Raw genomic sequence first — 16,976 nt, 5'->3', positions numbered from 1 at the left:
AGCAGCTAATGAGGAGATGGGGACCGACTGATGAAGTGAGCACTTCAGGAGTGGGAGACAGTAGAATGAAGAGGCTGGTGGACGGTTCGGCCTTAGGTAAGATGTAACAGGAGGGTGGAGGAGGGATGCATGGGGACACGGGTGAGTTGTATGGATGTGGAAGCAAGAAATGGAGGTGGCATCTGTGTTCTCTGAGAAGGCAAGGCCATCAGCTGAGGGTGGTAGGAAGATCAAAGACAGGGAAGATGGAATGAAATAGACATTTCTGAGAGTGGACATACTAAAACCATATGGTAGAATTTCCAGGAAGCTTCTACTTTCCATTTAAGGTTTGTGACCATGAATCTAAAGTAAAACTAGTTAGCTTGACTTCTTAATTATTGCCCATGAAATTAAGCTGCTCAAATGTCAGTGTGGAGATTGTAAACGGTTGCATATGTCAGGCATCCAGTAAAGATTTTGGGAAGGAAGGGAAGGCAACTCAAGTTGCCATCTTAACTATCATTCTTCTCTCTGAATTCTCTTCTCACTCTTTCTCAGCAGTAGATTCAGTGTGTGGTAGAAAGGTTAGTCAAAGTTGTCTCAAATCAGTGACTTTTTTTTTTCTAGTAAGTTCAGACCTTTTGCCATTAAAAATTATGCTGTTGCAAGAGATACTATCCAGCCCTCTGAGCTGCTCTGAAGGCACTGAGGCTGGAAGGACTGCAGACACCGTGCATGGTACCGGGTGTTAGGTGTTGTGTTGTGTTTGTTTGTTTGTGAGATGGAGTCTTGCACTGTCACCCAGGCTGGAGTGCAGTGGTCCAAACTTGGCTCATTGCAACCTCAGCCTCCCGGGTTCACGCCATTCTTCTGCCTCAGCCTCCCAAGTAGCTGGAACTACAGGTGTGCACCAACATGCCTGGCTAATTTTTGTATTTTTTTTAAGTAGAGATGGGGTTACACCATATTGGCCAAGCTGGTCTCGAACTCCTGACCTTGTGATCCACCTGCCTCGGCCTCCCAAAGTGATGGGATTATAGGCATGAGCCATTGTGCCCAGCCTTTTTTTTTTTTGAGACACAGTCTCACTTTGTCACCCAGGCTGGAGTGCATTGGCACGATCTTGGCTCACTGCAACCTCCGTCACCCAGGTTCATGCAAGTCTCCTGCCTCAGGCTCCCAAGTAGCTGGGACCACAGGCGCCCGCCACCATGCCCCACTAATTTTTGTATGTTTTAGTAAAGACAAGGCTTCACCATATTGGCCAGGCTGATCTCGAACTCCTGACCTCGTGATCTGCCTGCCTTGGCCTCCCAAAGTGCTGGGATTACAGGCATAAGCCACTGCACCTGGCCTGCGTTAGGTGTTATCACTGAAGCACATGCCCAGTGCTGTGGGGCCATGGTGCAGGGGAAGTGGTTAATTCTGCTTCCAGTACTTGAAGAAGGCAACTTCAGACATGAGTCTTGAAGCAAAAAGTAGGCTTTTTTTCCTTAGATGAGAGTTCAGTGCCTTCTCTGGTTAAACTTTTCATGTGAATATTAGTGTCCCTGTTTGAAGGAACCACTCTGGGAAATAGAGAACTGCATGAGAAATGCAGTTTACCACAAAGATTCCCATCTGGCACCAGAGCTATGCTGAGATTTGCCATTCAGGCAGAATAGAGACAGGCCTTCAGCCCTGCCTTAGGCTCTGCCCCCTTGGGCCAGTCCCTTTACGTGGGCGCTCTTACCAGTGGCCATAGTCCAGATGCTGCCGGATGATGGTGTGGGGCTGCACCGTCCCATAGGCATCCACCTCAGGCATGTTCATGTCATCAATGAAATAGATGAGCTTCTTGTTGCCTGGAGGGCCGTAGTTTCTGCCAGCCTTCTTTTCCAGAGGCTTCTCCAGGACAGCTGAGGAGACAGCGAGTCAGTGAGGGAAGGTGGCTCAAATCTCAGATGCCAGTAATGAGACAGCAAAGATGTCAAGGACAAGCAATGGTGCTGCCTGCATGTGTGCAAAAAACAGCAACGCAAAAGACAACAATAATAACAACCACTGCTGCTCCCAACGGGCATTCTACAGGACCGGAAAGTGAAAACTGAAATTACTAGGCAGTAATGGGGACTGAATACCTCACCACGTGTGCTGTGCTAAGTTTTTACCCATCTTAATTATCTCATTTAATCCTTATAACATAACTGTGAGATTAGTATTATCCCGTTTTACAGATGAGGAAACTGAGGCTCAAAAGAACTCAGCGACTTTACTAAGGCTGGATACAAATCACAGTGATTAAACCTCAGAGACTATGCTTCTTCTGTCATACTTGTGGTCCCCAGTTTTCTTTGTTTACATACTGAAAATGGAAAATATATTTACAGTCCCAAGGCCAGGTACTCTACTCCAAAGAAGCTTACGAATAGTTGAATTCCTAGGTAGAGTGCCCTCTCTACTGAAGGCAGCAAAAATGCATAAAGGCTGCAGCTCCCCTTTCAGGGCTGGGTAGATGCCCTTTCCTCTCCGAAGCTATAAGAAAGGCATCAGTGTATGTTTTGCCAACTGTGTTCCCAGAGAGTTCATCTCATGGGATTTTCCTTGGTGGGATGTAGTAAAAACAGCCTCAGAGAATTTTCCAGATGCTTCCAGTGTCAACGGTGCGGTGCCCTCCCCTGCTCTCAGGTTTCCTGGCTTTCTATCTGAGCACCTTGGTGCCTTGACTCTCTTCTGGAGTGGTTTCTTCAATTATCAAGCCAAAGAAAGGAATCTAACAGCACTTTTCCAGCATGACAGGACTTGTTTAGAACAATCTTAAGTAATAGGGTGGAGATATATGTACTTTTTCCAGTAAAGCAATGAAATATTTATGAATTGCAAGAACCAACACTTCCTGTTACAGCTGGAAGCGCTAAGAATCATCTGATTTCTTCTCTTGAAAAACAAGTTTGTAAACAAGGAGAAAGTGTCAATAGACATATGAAGGTGACCGACAGAAAGACAAGTTCCTTCAAGAAGCTCGAATATTCTAATTTTCTGGTCCTGAGTTAAATTACATGTTTCAAATATGAATGAAATTTAAATTTAATTAGCATCCAATTAACATACACTATCAACCAATTAATCACACAACACCTTCTTCCCCCCTAAAGACATAACAACTATATGTGAGATCTGTCAACATGAAATATAATTAATGGGTTGACAAGGACATGCTTTTGAGAACAGTTCTTCCAATAGGAAATTCTCTCCTTAGAAAGAAAGACTTGTTTCTCCTCCTCCCAAGGCAATGATATTCAAATCAACCCCTGGAATTAAGCAGACCCTGTAATTCGGGCTGATTAAGCTCTTTATGCTTTTAAAGGATCGTTGAGGAGAAAACCATGTCAGTTAGCAAGAAGTGGCCGTGGAGCGCACGGGATTATCTCAGACGGATGATACTAAGTTCTCCAGAGAAAGAAAGGGTCTGCCAGGAAAGACAGGCACATTGCTGATCCCTTCTTGGCCATGCTCTGCTCCATGTCACACCTAGGATGGAATTATAGTGATCTACTCTGTTTCCAGGCAGAACTGGAGGAGCAGAAGAGGGTCTGAGTTTCAGGAAAAGTGTTGATGTTGAAGGAGCTGAACAAATAAGACATGTAAAGAAATGTGACCCTCTCGCCACCTCATCTGGGTTCTAACTGTTCTCAACAAGCCTGGAAATTCAAGTCCACACCTGGAGCCCAGGCCCAAGGTCATTTGTGCATTCTGACTGAGTTTCTCCTCGAGACCCGTATGGAACAGCTTGGGGTTCAGTCTTTGGCCACACAGACCCGTGTCAGCTGCTGCACCAGGGGGAATGGTTTTATTCATGCCGTTCTCTGGATACTATTGCATTGCCATCTTATTTGAAGGCAATTTAATTTTCTTCGTCTTCTTTTTTTTGAGCTGGAGTTTTGCTCTTGTTGCCCAGGCTGGAGTGCAGTGGCGTGACCTTGGCTTACATCAACCACTGCCTCCCGGGTTCAAGTGATTCTCCTGCCTCAGCCTCCCGCGTAGCTGGGATTACAGACATGGAACACCACCTGGCTAATTTTGTGTTTTTAGTAGACAGGGTTTCTCCATGTTAGTCAGGCTGGTCTCGGACTCCTGACCTCAGGTGATCCACCCACCTCAGCCTCCCAAAGTGCTGGGATTACAGGCGTGAGTCACTGTGCCCGGTCTGTAATTTAATTTTCAAAGGGGCTTCCCATTTGTTATCTCTTTTCGCCATCTCCACTGCTGCCCTCCTTGTCCATCTGCTCTCACCTGGTAACTACGAATCTTCCCAAATGGTCTCCCAGCTTTTGCCCTAGACTCCCTACACTAGATTCTCAAAACAGCAGACAAGAATACCGTTGTAAAATGTAAATTGGATCATGCCCATCCCCTGTTTTATGCCCTCCAGTGGCATCCTGTCTTACTTGGAGCAAAAGCCAGTTTGTTGACTTCCACTAAACTTGTATCTTTGTTTTTCTCTCCTGTTCTCCTCCTCACACTCTGCCCCAGCCACCCTGTTTCTTTTTTCCTTCCTTCCTTCCCTCCTTCCTTCCTTGTCTCTTTTTCTTTCTCTTTCTTTTTTTCTTTTTTCTTTCTTTCTTTCTTTCTTTCTTTCTTTCTTTGTTTCTTTGTTTCTTCCTTCCTTCCTTCCCTTTCCTTCCTTCTTTCTTTCCTTCCTTCCTTCCTTTCTTTCTTTTTTTCTTTCTTTCTTTCTTTCTCTTTCTTTCTTTCTTTCTTTTTCTTTCTTTCCTTTCTTTCTCTTTCTTTCTCTCTCTCTCTGTCTCTCTCTTTCTTTCCTTCTTGTTTCTTTCTTTTTGAGACGGAGTCTCATTCTGTCACCCAGGCTGGGGTGCAGTGGCACTGTTTTGGCTCACTGCAACCTCCGTCTCCTGGGTTCAAGCAATTCTCCTGCCTCAGCCTCCCGAGTAGTTGTTTCTGATTCATGAGTCACTCACTGCCCCAAGGCTTTGCTCTGGTTGCACCCCTCGCCTCGAATCCTCTTCTTCCACATGCCAGCACAGTTTGCTCCCTCACACCCATCAGGAGTTTATTTACCCAGGTGCTATTTTTCCAGTAAGGTCTTCCCTGGTATGCACCCTAAAATTCAAAGCCCCACCTGCTATCCTCTGCCCCAGCTTCATGTCTCTTTACATCACTTGTTACCACCTAATATCCTATATCTTTACTTATTATCTTGTGTATTGCCCCATCCATCCCCTTGAACACTAGAATCTAAACCCCATGAGGACAGGGATTTTACTGTTTGTCTCACTGTCATAACCCCTGGACCTAGGGTATTATCTAGCACATAGTATAGTGCTCGAAAATCACTTATTAAATAAATGAATGAATGAATGTATCTTATTATTATTACAAACCCCATGATATAGGTAAAGAAAGTCTTACTATTCCCCATTTGAAATTAAGGACATAGAGGCTAAGGCAGATTAAATACCTTGCTGGAATTAGAATCCAGGTTTTTAGATAGTAATTCCAAAGCTTCTCCATGTTACCCAGCAAGAGAGCCCTTGTAAGCCTTTGCTCCCACCCTCCTGGACAATTCTAGTCCCAGTTATTCCTCCAGGCCCTGAACTTTAGAGCAGTTCCTTCATTCACCACGAAGCATTACCAGTGAGTGAGTGCTTGACATGGATTATAGCACTGATCCTCACAGAGCCCTATCATGTATTATCATTGCCTCTTAAAAGTCTTTGAATACATGGTAAGACTAAGGCTTAGAGAAATTTAGTGATTTTATCCAAAGTTAAACAGCTACTAAGTGTCAAAGCCAGGATTTTAACCCAGGTCCACCTGGCAATGAAACCTCACATAACCACTACTGCAATATTTACTACTTCTTTTGTTGTTGTTGTTGTTGTTTCTTTTTGAGATGGAGTTTCACTCTTGTTGCCTAGTTGGAATGCAATAGCGCAATCTTGGCTCAGTGCAACCTCTGCCTCCCAGGTTCAAGCAATTCTCCTGCCTCAGCCCTCCTAAGTAGCTGGGATTACAGGCATGCGCCACCATGCCTGGCTAATTTTGTATTTTTAGTAGAGACAGGATTTTTCCATGTTGGTTAGGCTGGTCTCAAACTCCCAACCTCAGGTGATCTGCCTGCCTCGGCCTCCCAAAGTGTTGGGATTACAGGAGTGAGCCACTGCATCTGGCCTTCCTTACTTCTTAAACATTATAAAGACATAGCTTCTGCCTTTGAAAATTATCAGTTTAGTCAACTCATTGCCAGCACCATATTTTTGACAGAGATCATTAGTAATTAATCATGTCTTATTTTGCATGGATATGATTTGCATACCTGTTTGAACCCTTTTCCTTTCATATTATTTAATTTTTCATGTGTTAAGACTTTTCAGTTATCTTGTAAGGGCTTTGCATTTATTCTTTCAAAAAATAACATACTTTGCATGATTATAAACATAATACATATTCATTTTAGAAAGATTAAAAAGCATAGAAAATTATAATAATGGAAGTGAAAATTACCCATAGTTCTATCAACTAGCTGTAAGTACTCTCTTTCAATATTTTAGTGTATTTTATTCTAGTCTGCTTTTTTTTTTTTTTTTTTTTAATTTTTTTTTTCTACACAATCAAAATTATACTGAATATACTGCCTGTATTTTTTAATTTAATTATTGTAAACCTCTTTATATGGTAATAAACATATTCCTAAAACATGATTTTAATTGCTGCGTTGTACTTTGGATGTACCAAAATTTACGGAATTATTTTTCTACTGCCTGAAATATGTGTTGCTTTCAATTTCATTATACTATATTTGAACTTTCCACGATTCCAAGTAGAATGTCTTGCTCACTAGATGATACATCTTTGATGATTTCACTTTGATTTCTGTCATGAAGTGAAACGTATTAGGTGGAAGAGAGCTGTCTGTCTGTAATAATTGTAAGCACAATGCTCCTTTGAGATTGGACATTTGATTAGATCTTTTAAGGTCCTGTCCAACCTTGAGGTTTATAATAAACAGGTTACAGAGATCCATTTTATACAAAGTTTCAGACATCTGAGCTCCTATATAATTAGTGTAATTAAGCACTCAAATGTTTGTTGAGCTAATAATGCAAATCACAGCTGGATGGCAAGAGAATTCAGAACTGTGATAAGCTTGATCTTTGGCTTTCTCCCTGTACGCTAAAACTATAGGCCCATTGAAGCCTTAACTAAGCTCTTTGTTCCTACTTTTCTAAACTATCCTGCTTCTAAACTATCCTGTCTTGTGGGTCTCTATGAATTCTTTTGTTTTAAAAATTATTTATGTTTTCAAAAAGAACAAGAAGAGACTAAAGTCTTTAAAGAGACATTAAACAGACCAATTAAAATAAAGACTAAATAGGGATTGCTAAACAATACAGAATGAGAAGAAACTTTACACTAGTATTGTAGGATGACATAGTTACTGTAAACACATAAAAATTTATCTCACATTTTCCTTTATGAACTGCTTGCCTGAAAGCTCAGAACTAAATCTGTGTTTAATTACAATAACCATGTCATCTCAGGTTACTGGTACAGAGTCATCTCTTCTTTCCTCTAAAAATTTTGCAGGCACCAAATTCCAGGAGGCATATATCACAGATACTTGTAAAACAGGTATCAGGCTACAGAATGGTTTTCAACTGAGATTTTGCAACAGGCATAAAAAATAACTTAAAGTTATCTTTTATTATAGTAACCCTCAACAAAACCCAAGGGAGGACCATTATATTGTAATTTAATGAAGGGAATGAAAGCAGTACAGCTAGGTTTGTGGAGTTCAGAGAAACTGCTGGAATGGAGAATGAACACAGATCTCTGTCTCTCCTGGCTTGAGGTGTCAGTGTTACGAACCTGTGGTTTGTGCATGTGTTACCCAGTAATAAACATTTTTCAATGACTGACGGAAGGGCCTATTCTGTTGACTATCATAGAAGAAAATATCCATATGCTCTAGATACCAGACGAGTGGAAGCAGAGTTGGCAATCTATTATGAAAATTAAGATGTATGACTTAAAAGTCTTATCAAAGTAGAAGGTCTTCATAGCTTCATGAAATAAGACTGCTTTGCTGTTAACTCATAGGGTGACTTTGAGGTAAGTCCTTAACACCTCTAAGCTTCATTTGATTAACTTGTAAAACTGGGGGCTATCATCAGATCTGTGTTGGACACCATTCCAACCTCCTTCTCTTTAGCCAGTCTTCAGCTGGGGTGTCATGTGGCACAGTTTTGAACATTAAGACATAGGCATAAATGTATAAAGTTCCTGGAGAGCTATCATGTCAGAACATGGGCACTATCTCCTCCTACCACTTTTTTTTTTTGGATGCGGATGTGATGGCTGATGCAGCAGCCATTCTGCCACCTTGTAGGAGGAGCCAAGAGAAGAGCGAATATCTTAGCATTGGTATCACTGTTACTAACCTGATTAGCAATTGCCTGCCTGCAGAATTCCTGTCATGTGAAAAACAGAATCTCTATTTATGCCACTAATGTCAGATTTTCCACTACTTGCAGTCAAAAGCCATATTGAAATAGTCTCATAGGCTGGAGAGGATTAAATGAAACAGGTGAGGAAAGCCCTTTGCACAAAGGTTGACCCACTGTAAACATTAAAGTGTGTGCTATCCACACTGTGAACCAGCAGTACAGCCCCCACTGGTATCAAGGAGTTCTGAATCCATGTTTAGAGAAGTAAAATGGAGACTCCAGAACTGGATGTAGTGAGAGAGAGGAGAGATGCAGGTATGATCAACCAGCTGCCTCCTCTAAAAAAGAACATCTGCTTTTGAGAAAAATAGCATCTGATGGGCTGGCAGGATGATTGAGCTGCAAAAAGTCCCCCTGGAGACCTCTAGGAATTGACCTGCTGGGTGGAGTTACTGTCTATTTGAAAGCTGGAATATTTCTCCCCAAAACATTATTTCTGTTTTAGCGTAGCTTGTGTTCAACTTATTTTTCAAGCAGAAAAGGTTTGCTTTTGTTGCTTTTTGTTTTTTGGCAGTTGGGGCTTAGAAATTATTGTTCGATATAGATTCTTAAATTTGAGAAGTATGTTGTTAATATTATTATAACAACAGCTTCCATTTACAAAGCACTTATTGTATGCTGGGAATCATTTTGAGTGTTTTACATACTTTATCTTACTATTCAAGAATGAAAAGAATGAACCGTTGATTCACTCAACAACATGAATACATCTCAAAATCATGCTGAGTGAAAGAAGCCAGGAAAAAAGAGTGTGCACATTTCGTGACTCCATTATACAAATTTCTAGAAAATGCAAACTAATTTATAGTGATAGAAAGCAGATCAGTGGTTGAAACAGGGCAGGTGGGTGGGGGTTGGGAGGAAGGGATTACAAAGGAACATGAGGAAACGTTTGGAGGTGATGGTTATGTTCATTATTTCAATTATGATGATGATTTCATGATGTATAAATATTTTGAAATGTATCAAATTGTACACGTTAAATATGTACAGTTTATTATATGTCAATTATAACTCAATATAGCTTTTTTTAGAAAAGAAAAAAATGTAAAAAGATTATGCTGCCTTTCAGTAGGAAAAACGATAAATGAGCTGTGATTTATTCACACGATGGAATTCTATGCAGCAGTGGAAATAAATGAAATAGATCTGCATGTATTAAGACAATGATTAAAAAAGTAATGATATGGGTTGGCTGTGTGCCCGCCCTAATCTCATGTTGAATTGTAGCTCCCATAATCCTTACGTGTCCTACCTGCTGGGAGGTAATTGAATCATGGCGGGGGGCGGGGGGCGGTTTCCTGTGCTGTTCTCATGATAGTGAATATGTCTCATGAGAGTTGATGGCTTTATAAAGGGCAGTTCCCCTGCACACGCGCTCTTGCCTGCCACCATGTGGGATGTGCCTTTGCTCCTCTTTTGCCTTCCACCATGATTGTGAGGCTTCCCCAGTCATATGGAACTGTGAGTCTCTTTCCTTTATAAATTACCCAGTCTCAGGTATGTCTTTACAGCAGTGTGAGAATGGACTAATACAAGTAAGTTGCCAAAGAAAGGTATAGTATGGCATATTTGAAGTTTAAATATGCAACATTATGTATTTTATGGCTACATATTTGTTTCAAAAGTGTAAACTTGGAATGAGACACTTTGAGTTTAGTACTCTAGTTAATAAGGGGCAGGAAGGAGAAAGGAGTGACGGGGTGATGTATTAGCTGCACTTGTTTTTATTCTATTTTATTTTATTTTGTGGCAGGGGTCTCACTCTGTCGCCCAGATTGTACAGTGTTGCAATCTCGGCTCACTGCAACCTCAACCTCCCAGGTTTAAGCAATTCTCCTGCCTCTGCCTCCTGAGCAGTTGGGACTACAGGCACGCACCACCATGCCCGGCTAAATTTTTTGTGTATTTTTGGTAGAGACAGGGTTTCACCATGTTGGCCAGGCTGGTCTCGAACTGCTGACCTCAGATGATCCGCCCGCCTCAGCCTCCCAAAGTGCTGGGATTACAGGCAGAAGCCTCCATGTCCCGCCTATTAGCTGCACTCATAATGCTAAGTTCCATTTAGCATAATGCTAACACTTTAGCATCTGTTAAATCTGGATAGTGCTACACTGGCATCTGTTATATTATTTTCTGTACTTTTGTACATGTTTGAAATATTTTATAGTTAAACATAAAAGGTTTAAATAATTCTCTATCCCACCGTCAGCACCCAGTCAGTTTCCCTTGCCAGCGACAAGTGCTGTCTATGTTTCTTTTGTATCCTTCTGGAGATTGTCTAAGTTTTTATATAAGCATAAATTATGTGTGTGTGTGTGTGTGTATATTATACATATTTTTAAAAATCATATAAGTGAGTAAATTTTTATATATTTCTTTTTCAACAAGATACAGTTTGGAGCATGCTATATATAGTGTTTTATATCTTTCTTTTCTCACTCAACAACATTTTGGAAATAGTTGCAATTCAGTACTTACAGAATTTTCTCATTCTTTCAAACATTGCTTAATATTCTATCATACAGACAATTAGGCTGTTGCTCCCCTTTTACCATTACAGACACATTATAAACATACATTTGCACACTGTCTGGGTGTGCTAACTGTCCTTTCAAGCAGACTATGCCACTTCACATCCAACTTTTTCTTAAATACACAGGGTCTCAAGTGCAAATAACAATTAAGACACTGGGCTGCAAAATGAGTAACAGGTTCACAAAGGAGGTGCAACAGTTTGCCTCTTCATTGAATGATACTAGAGCAGCTGTCTTTTGAGTGTATGCATCTCTCTTACATTCAGCTGATTCTCCAAATCCCTGTTTGATACCTGGTTTCTAGCTGTCACTTTTTAAATCGTTGGTAACACCCTTTCTCCTGCCACGTTATTGCTCTTAAAATGTTTTAGGCTGAGAAGCCCACATAATCAAGATTGTTTGCACTGTGCATAAGGCAAGAGGAAGGAAGTTCCCATAAGGGAATAAAAGGGAATACAGCATTTTTCAGAGTTAAGGGTCTGAGCTTTATTGCATGAATGTTGTTACATATATGCTGCTACTCTGTGCTTGGGCTGACTCCCCAGTTCCTGGTTGCCTCTGGACAGGAGAGGTTAGAGAACAGTAGCTTTCTCTATCCCTTAGGGTGCGAGGAGGGATGGCTTCAAGGTCTAACGTTACCAACAGGCCATTAGGGAATTAACAAGCAACAGAAAGTGTTGGGTTTTGGTGAATGCTCAGCTACAGTGAGAGCCAGTTTTCATCCTGGTTCTATGTAAAAGCACTTTGAGATTTATTTGTAGTCACAGCTACTGGGGAGGCTGAGGCAGGAGAATCGCTTGAACCTAGGAGGCAGAGGATACAATGAACCAAGATTACACCACTGCACTCCAGCCTGGGCGACAGAGCAAGACTGTCTCAAGAAAGAAAAAAGGAATTCTCTGTGTTCTAACAGGAGGGAAGGAGAAAGCCCTCTAGGTGAGAGATCCAGAGTGAGAATGACAGGTCAGGGCAGTGTGAGAAACTCATCTTCTCTTCCTTGATTCCAAATGTTTACCCTCTATTTAAAGGATATTTTAAAAATATTATAAAACCTCTTTAATAGAATTAAATCACTTTTTCTGTTTAATTTTATTAAATCATTAATTGTAATAATTTTAGAATAGATTATTAAATTTATTCTATTTAATAAAATTAAATAGAAAATCATTTACATAGAAAAAATCAATTAAATAGAAAATCATTCCTCTGGAATACCTGAATAGTACTACTAATGATAATAGTAATAATGTTGAATATTTATTGCAGTTTTCAAAGTATTTTCTTAGCAGGGAAGCAGTATAGCCTAGTGGTTAAGAGCACAGGCTCTGAAGTCAGACTCTCTGGGGTCAAACCCTGGCGCCCCCACTTACTGTGTGTCATAGGGTAGCTTGTTTAACTTCTCTGTGCCTTAGTTTTCTCAAGTATAAAATGAAGGCAATACAAATTCTTATTCACAGAGTTGTACAAGATTAAAGAAGTAAAAAAAAAAAAAAAAGAAAAGAAAAGTGTAAAAGTCTAAGTCAGATTCACACTCCTGATAAGTCTTTGATAAATGTCAGTTGTTGTTATTGCTATTATTATTATTATTAGTAGCAGTAGTAGTAGTAATGTACTTGTCACAGTAATAAGAATTGAAGTAAATGGGCAGAGCTGGTAATCTGATCAGTTGTTGGACTCGAGGCTTCCAAATAAGGGTAGATATTTGAACAAGAAAGAGGAATTCTATGAGGCAGACAGCGAAGTGCTAAGATTTAAATTAGCCAGACAGGTGAAGTCTGCTTAAGGTCACTGCCAGGTGCTGATGCAATGTCTTCGGCCTTGATGGAAGGTTATGATCTGATGGTGCTGGGGCTTCATGGAGTAAAGACTAAGCCAGTGGTTTACTGGAGCTGATTATTGAAACCAAGGGAATTGTGCAAGCTGGTTGTTAAACATGACCATTATTAAAAAAATAAATTAGGCCAGTCGCAGTGGCTCAAGCCTGTAATCCCAAGACTTTGGGAGGCCAAGGCGAGCAGATCACCTGAGCTCAGGAGTTTGAGACCAGCCTGGCCAACATGGTGAAACCCCGTCTCTCCCAAAAATCCAAAAATTAGCCTGGTGTCTTGGCAGGTGCCTGAAATCCCAGCTACTTGGGAGGCTGAGACAAGAGAATTGCTTGAACCTGGGAGGCAGAGGTTGCAGTGAGCCAGGATCACGCCACTGCACTCCAGCCTGGGTGAGAAAGAGTGAAACTCCATCTCAAAAATAAATAAATAAATAAACAAACAAATAAATAAATAAATAAATAAATAAATATAGACAAACGTATAATTAAGTAAATTATATTGAAAATCATGGTAATAAATATTCAAAACTCATCACATCTTAATTATTTTATGACATTTACTCTCACGTGTATACTGGAGGTTATTTTCATCCATTGTATCCGTAATGTGGAAATGCTTATAATGGTGGGCTACTGTGTATCTCTTCCTGACTCCTTGTTCACTGACACTGCATTGGTAGCTTACAATTGGCCGTGGTGGGAGTATTTACAATATGGAAATTGGCAAACGCTACAATCCAGGGCTTGGTTTGTTTTGTAGACTTGTGAAGATTTGTTTTGTAGACTTGTGAAAATAATAAGCAAAATGTTAACAATTCAGATTATAGTTAAAAGTGTGTCATGCTTGTTGCTACAACATTGTGAAGAGCACAAAAAGTGGACGAACAATTCTTTCAGTATTTGAATAGAAGATGTTTACATCTTTGACAAACTAGTAAAGTTCTGATGTAAATCTTCGTTGTTTCGTTTTGTCTTATTTGTTAATATTCATGTCTGAACTACAGTCAGTTGCTGCATTGAGATTGGTTCAGCAGCAGATGTAGTCCAGAGGTGAGTTTGAAATAGGTAAAGAAGTCTCTGCCACTGAAGGGCGGGTGGGGGGAAGCCTGAACCTCTGTCCACATGCTCGAGGCACCTAGCTGCTCTGAGGGGCAGGGAGCAGAGGCGGTGCTCCCCCCCATCAGCATTTTGAGTTGGCTGGACCCGAATCCTACAAGAGCTGGAGTCCTACAAAAACTGTGCAGAAAGAATTCCCCCAGGGGCAAAGTAGACTGTTAGCAGGGGCAACACCGCAGGCCGACTCTGGGGTTTACACGAGGCAGGGATGGCAGACGGACTGGGTAAAATGGTCAAGGCAGAGGAAGTGGTGGTGCACATGAAGCCTGCTTTGCAAGTCTGCTGGCCTAAGGCCTGGGTGATGTAGCGGATAACGAGAGTGCCAGGTTCACTTTTCACGTTATAAGCTATGGCTCCTAACTTATCCATCTGCAAACAGCTCACATCTAGGTGTGGGGAGGTACTGCAGTGTCACCTGGGAAATTCAGACCAAGTAACAGAGTGGGACAACACTGTTGCTGTTTGGGAAGTAACAACAGGGTTTCTCCCCAGCCCTGCCTCTCCCCTCATTTTGTTGAAAGAATGGCTTGGAAGCTTCTCCAAAACAAAGCTGTTTTTAGTCAATGTGTTCTTTCCATGAAAGAGGAGACTGTGTTGTAAATGAGTTAAGGGGAGACAGATTCCCGCAAGAGGAAAACATCACCGGTGGCCCATGTCTATTTGGGAGCTCTGTGTGTAAACACCGGGGAAAAGCAAGCCCCAGGTGGAGTCAGAAGACCAGGTGTGTCATGCCTGCCTCGCCACTTGGTGGTGACTTTGGGCAATCACATCCTTTTACCTGAGCCTCAGTTTCCCCATCCATAATATGAGTGAGGAATTAAATGATCTCTAGAGACACTTTCAGTGCCAGAAGCCTGCAAGTTCTTGCAAATCTCTCCATGGCTTGTAGCTGTCTTTGTCATCAAGGTGCTGAACTGCTCTGTGTTGAACACCTTGCTCTTGAGGAATTTAACAGGCCAGGGAGGAATGTAGAAAGAAAGACCAGAAACGGCGCTAAGGGGTCCTGGAGGAGCCAGAAAGAGGCATGTGGGGAGAGGTGAGAAGGGGCATGTGGGAAGAAGTGCACAGTGCTGGGGTATGCAGAAGTCCAGCCAGCCAGGCAGGCACCTGACGCTCGGCTTCAGCTCTGTGTCAGGTGACACGGCCACCCACACACCGCCCCACCCCACGTGCCCTGGGCTGCTTACCCTGCAGCATTGCCGACGTGGTGTAGTAGTTGAATGGCACGTTTTTCACCAGGTATGCCTCGGGGTCGAGGCTGGCCAGCTTAGCTCTCACCAGCACCGACTTGCCAGTGCCAGCTGTGCCCACCAGCATGACAGGCCTCCGCCGCGCCATCAGCCGCTCCATGAAGTAGCACACACGGATGGTCTCACTCGTGTGCACCAAACATGCCTGGAACAGGAGCACAATAAACCTGCCAAGGGTGGGTTCCAGGGAGAAACAGATGTACCACTAATGTTCCAAAGCATTTCAGAAGAGCGGATGTGGGGCTCCCCAAATCAACACAGTCAGGAGTATCTTCTCTGATATTCACAGTGGGACCATCCCACAGACTCGCTCTCTGGGCTCCCTGCAGTTGGGCAGAGAGCTTCCCCACTCTCCTCTACCACCCGGGCCTCTTTCTCTGTGGCCTCTCTAATGCATTTTAAAATCTTCTGTCCCTGCCATTTCCTCCTCTCTTGAGGAAATGTCCTGGCCTTTAGGAGAATCTGTGACTTCATTACGCTTATCATCTCCTCTGCAAAGTCATGGAGCTGGGGATGACTAGTTCCTAGCAAGGACAAATGCTCAGATGCCCATGCGGGGCTGCTACTGGAGCCACTGCAGATCCTTGAGGGTAACTGCATGCACGTCCTGGGCCGCTCAGCCGCACTCACCTGCAAGGGCATCTCGGGGTCAAATTCAAACTGGGGGATGAGCTTGGACCAAGGCTCGAATTTCTTGGTCTCGGGGTCGATGTAATAGTCAAAGATGGTTCCTTGGGCAGGAAACTTGACTGTTTTGAACTCAGTCAGCCACCATTTGCTGAACTCTGCCCGGTAGTCCACAAGCTGTAAAAACAAACACAGTCAGGGGACAAGGTCCTCCAGAACTCAAGAAGCCCACACAGGAGGCCACGGCATAAGACAGAAGGTCAGGGCAGGATAACGTGCTCCTCCCTGTGCAGGCCTGCCAGATAGACCAGCTTCTCCAGGAAGGCAGCGCTGCCCTGAGGGTCAACCCTGACGAGGTCCAGCTACGCAGGGGGCACGCACATGCATCCTTGCTTGACCATGCAGCTGAGCCAGCCTGGTCCTGCCATGTCTTGCAGCCATTGAAGGGTGGAAAGGGTTGAGGGAGGGAGGTGGAAGAACATGGGAGAGAATCAAGAACTCCTGGAGAGATAGATTGGCCCCATTCTTTGATGCCTGAGATTCTCTGCAGTTCCCAGATGGCAGCCTGAGGTTGGAGTGGAATGGTGACTCTTGACACCTGGGGCACAGAGCGCTGGAGTGAGAAGAGCCTCAGAAGGGTATGGGGGTCAGGTAGGTAACCACAGGCAAGTCCTTCTTTCTATGCCTCAGTCTCCTCAACTGTAAAATAGGTTTCTAGAAAGATTTCCAAGGTTCTTGCAAGAGCTAAAATCCTCGAGTCTAGGAGCAGTGGGGGAGACAGAGCTGTACTGGTCTTTCTGACAGGAGGAATAGCTAGAGGCATATAATTTGCATGCATGCCTATTAGACAATGGGCCCGTTTCACATGGGGCTGTACACCCAGTGTATTCAAACCACTTTATTGTGTCCAAGCAAATGCATGCACACGCACACACACACATGCACACGCACACACTCAGACCCAAAACATACCCATTGCTACTGGCAACTCTCTGGGAGGGCAAACCCACTCTTTAAACATACTGAACTAAGGAAAATCCTAAAAGAAAAAAAAGTCCCATATTGGACATTTTAGAAAATATTTGACCGGGCGTGGTGGCTCACGCCTGTAATCCCAGCACTTTGGGAG

General features: G+C 42.7%; 1 protein-coding gene across 1 annotated transcript in view; it reads right to left on the bottom strand.

The window, feature by feature from the left end:
* The window catches only part of DNAH9 (dynein axonemal heavy chain 9), a 376,206-nt gene that overhangs the window by 183,902 nt on the left and 175,328 nt on the right, over nucleotides 1–16,976 (bottom strand). The window contains exons 37-39 of the mRNA XM_026456281.1: nucleotides 15,851–16,024; nucleotides 15,158–15,365; nucleotides 1,715–1,880 (exon numbers count right to left, since the gene is read on the bottom strand). Coding sequence (XP_026312066.1) covers nucleotides 1,715–1,880; nucleotides 15,158–15,365; nucleotides 15,851–16,024 — 548 coding nt within the window. The remainder of the gene's footprint in view (nucleotides 1–1,714; nucleotides 1,881–15,157; nucleotides 15,366–15,850; nucleotides 16,025–16,976) is intronic.

Source organism: Piliocolobus tephrosceles, chromosome 16 (assembly GCF_002776525.5).
Source record: "Piliocolobus tephrosceles isolate RC106 chromosome 16, ASM277652v3, whole genome shotgun sequence".
NCBI classification, from domain to species: domain Eukaryota; kingdom Metazoa; phylum Chordata; class Mammalia; order Primates; family Cercopithecidae; genus Piliocolobus; species Piliocolobus tephrosceles.
Note: the sequence above shows the minus strand (reverse complement) of the source record. Positions and strands in the feature narration are given on the sequence as shown.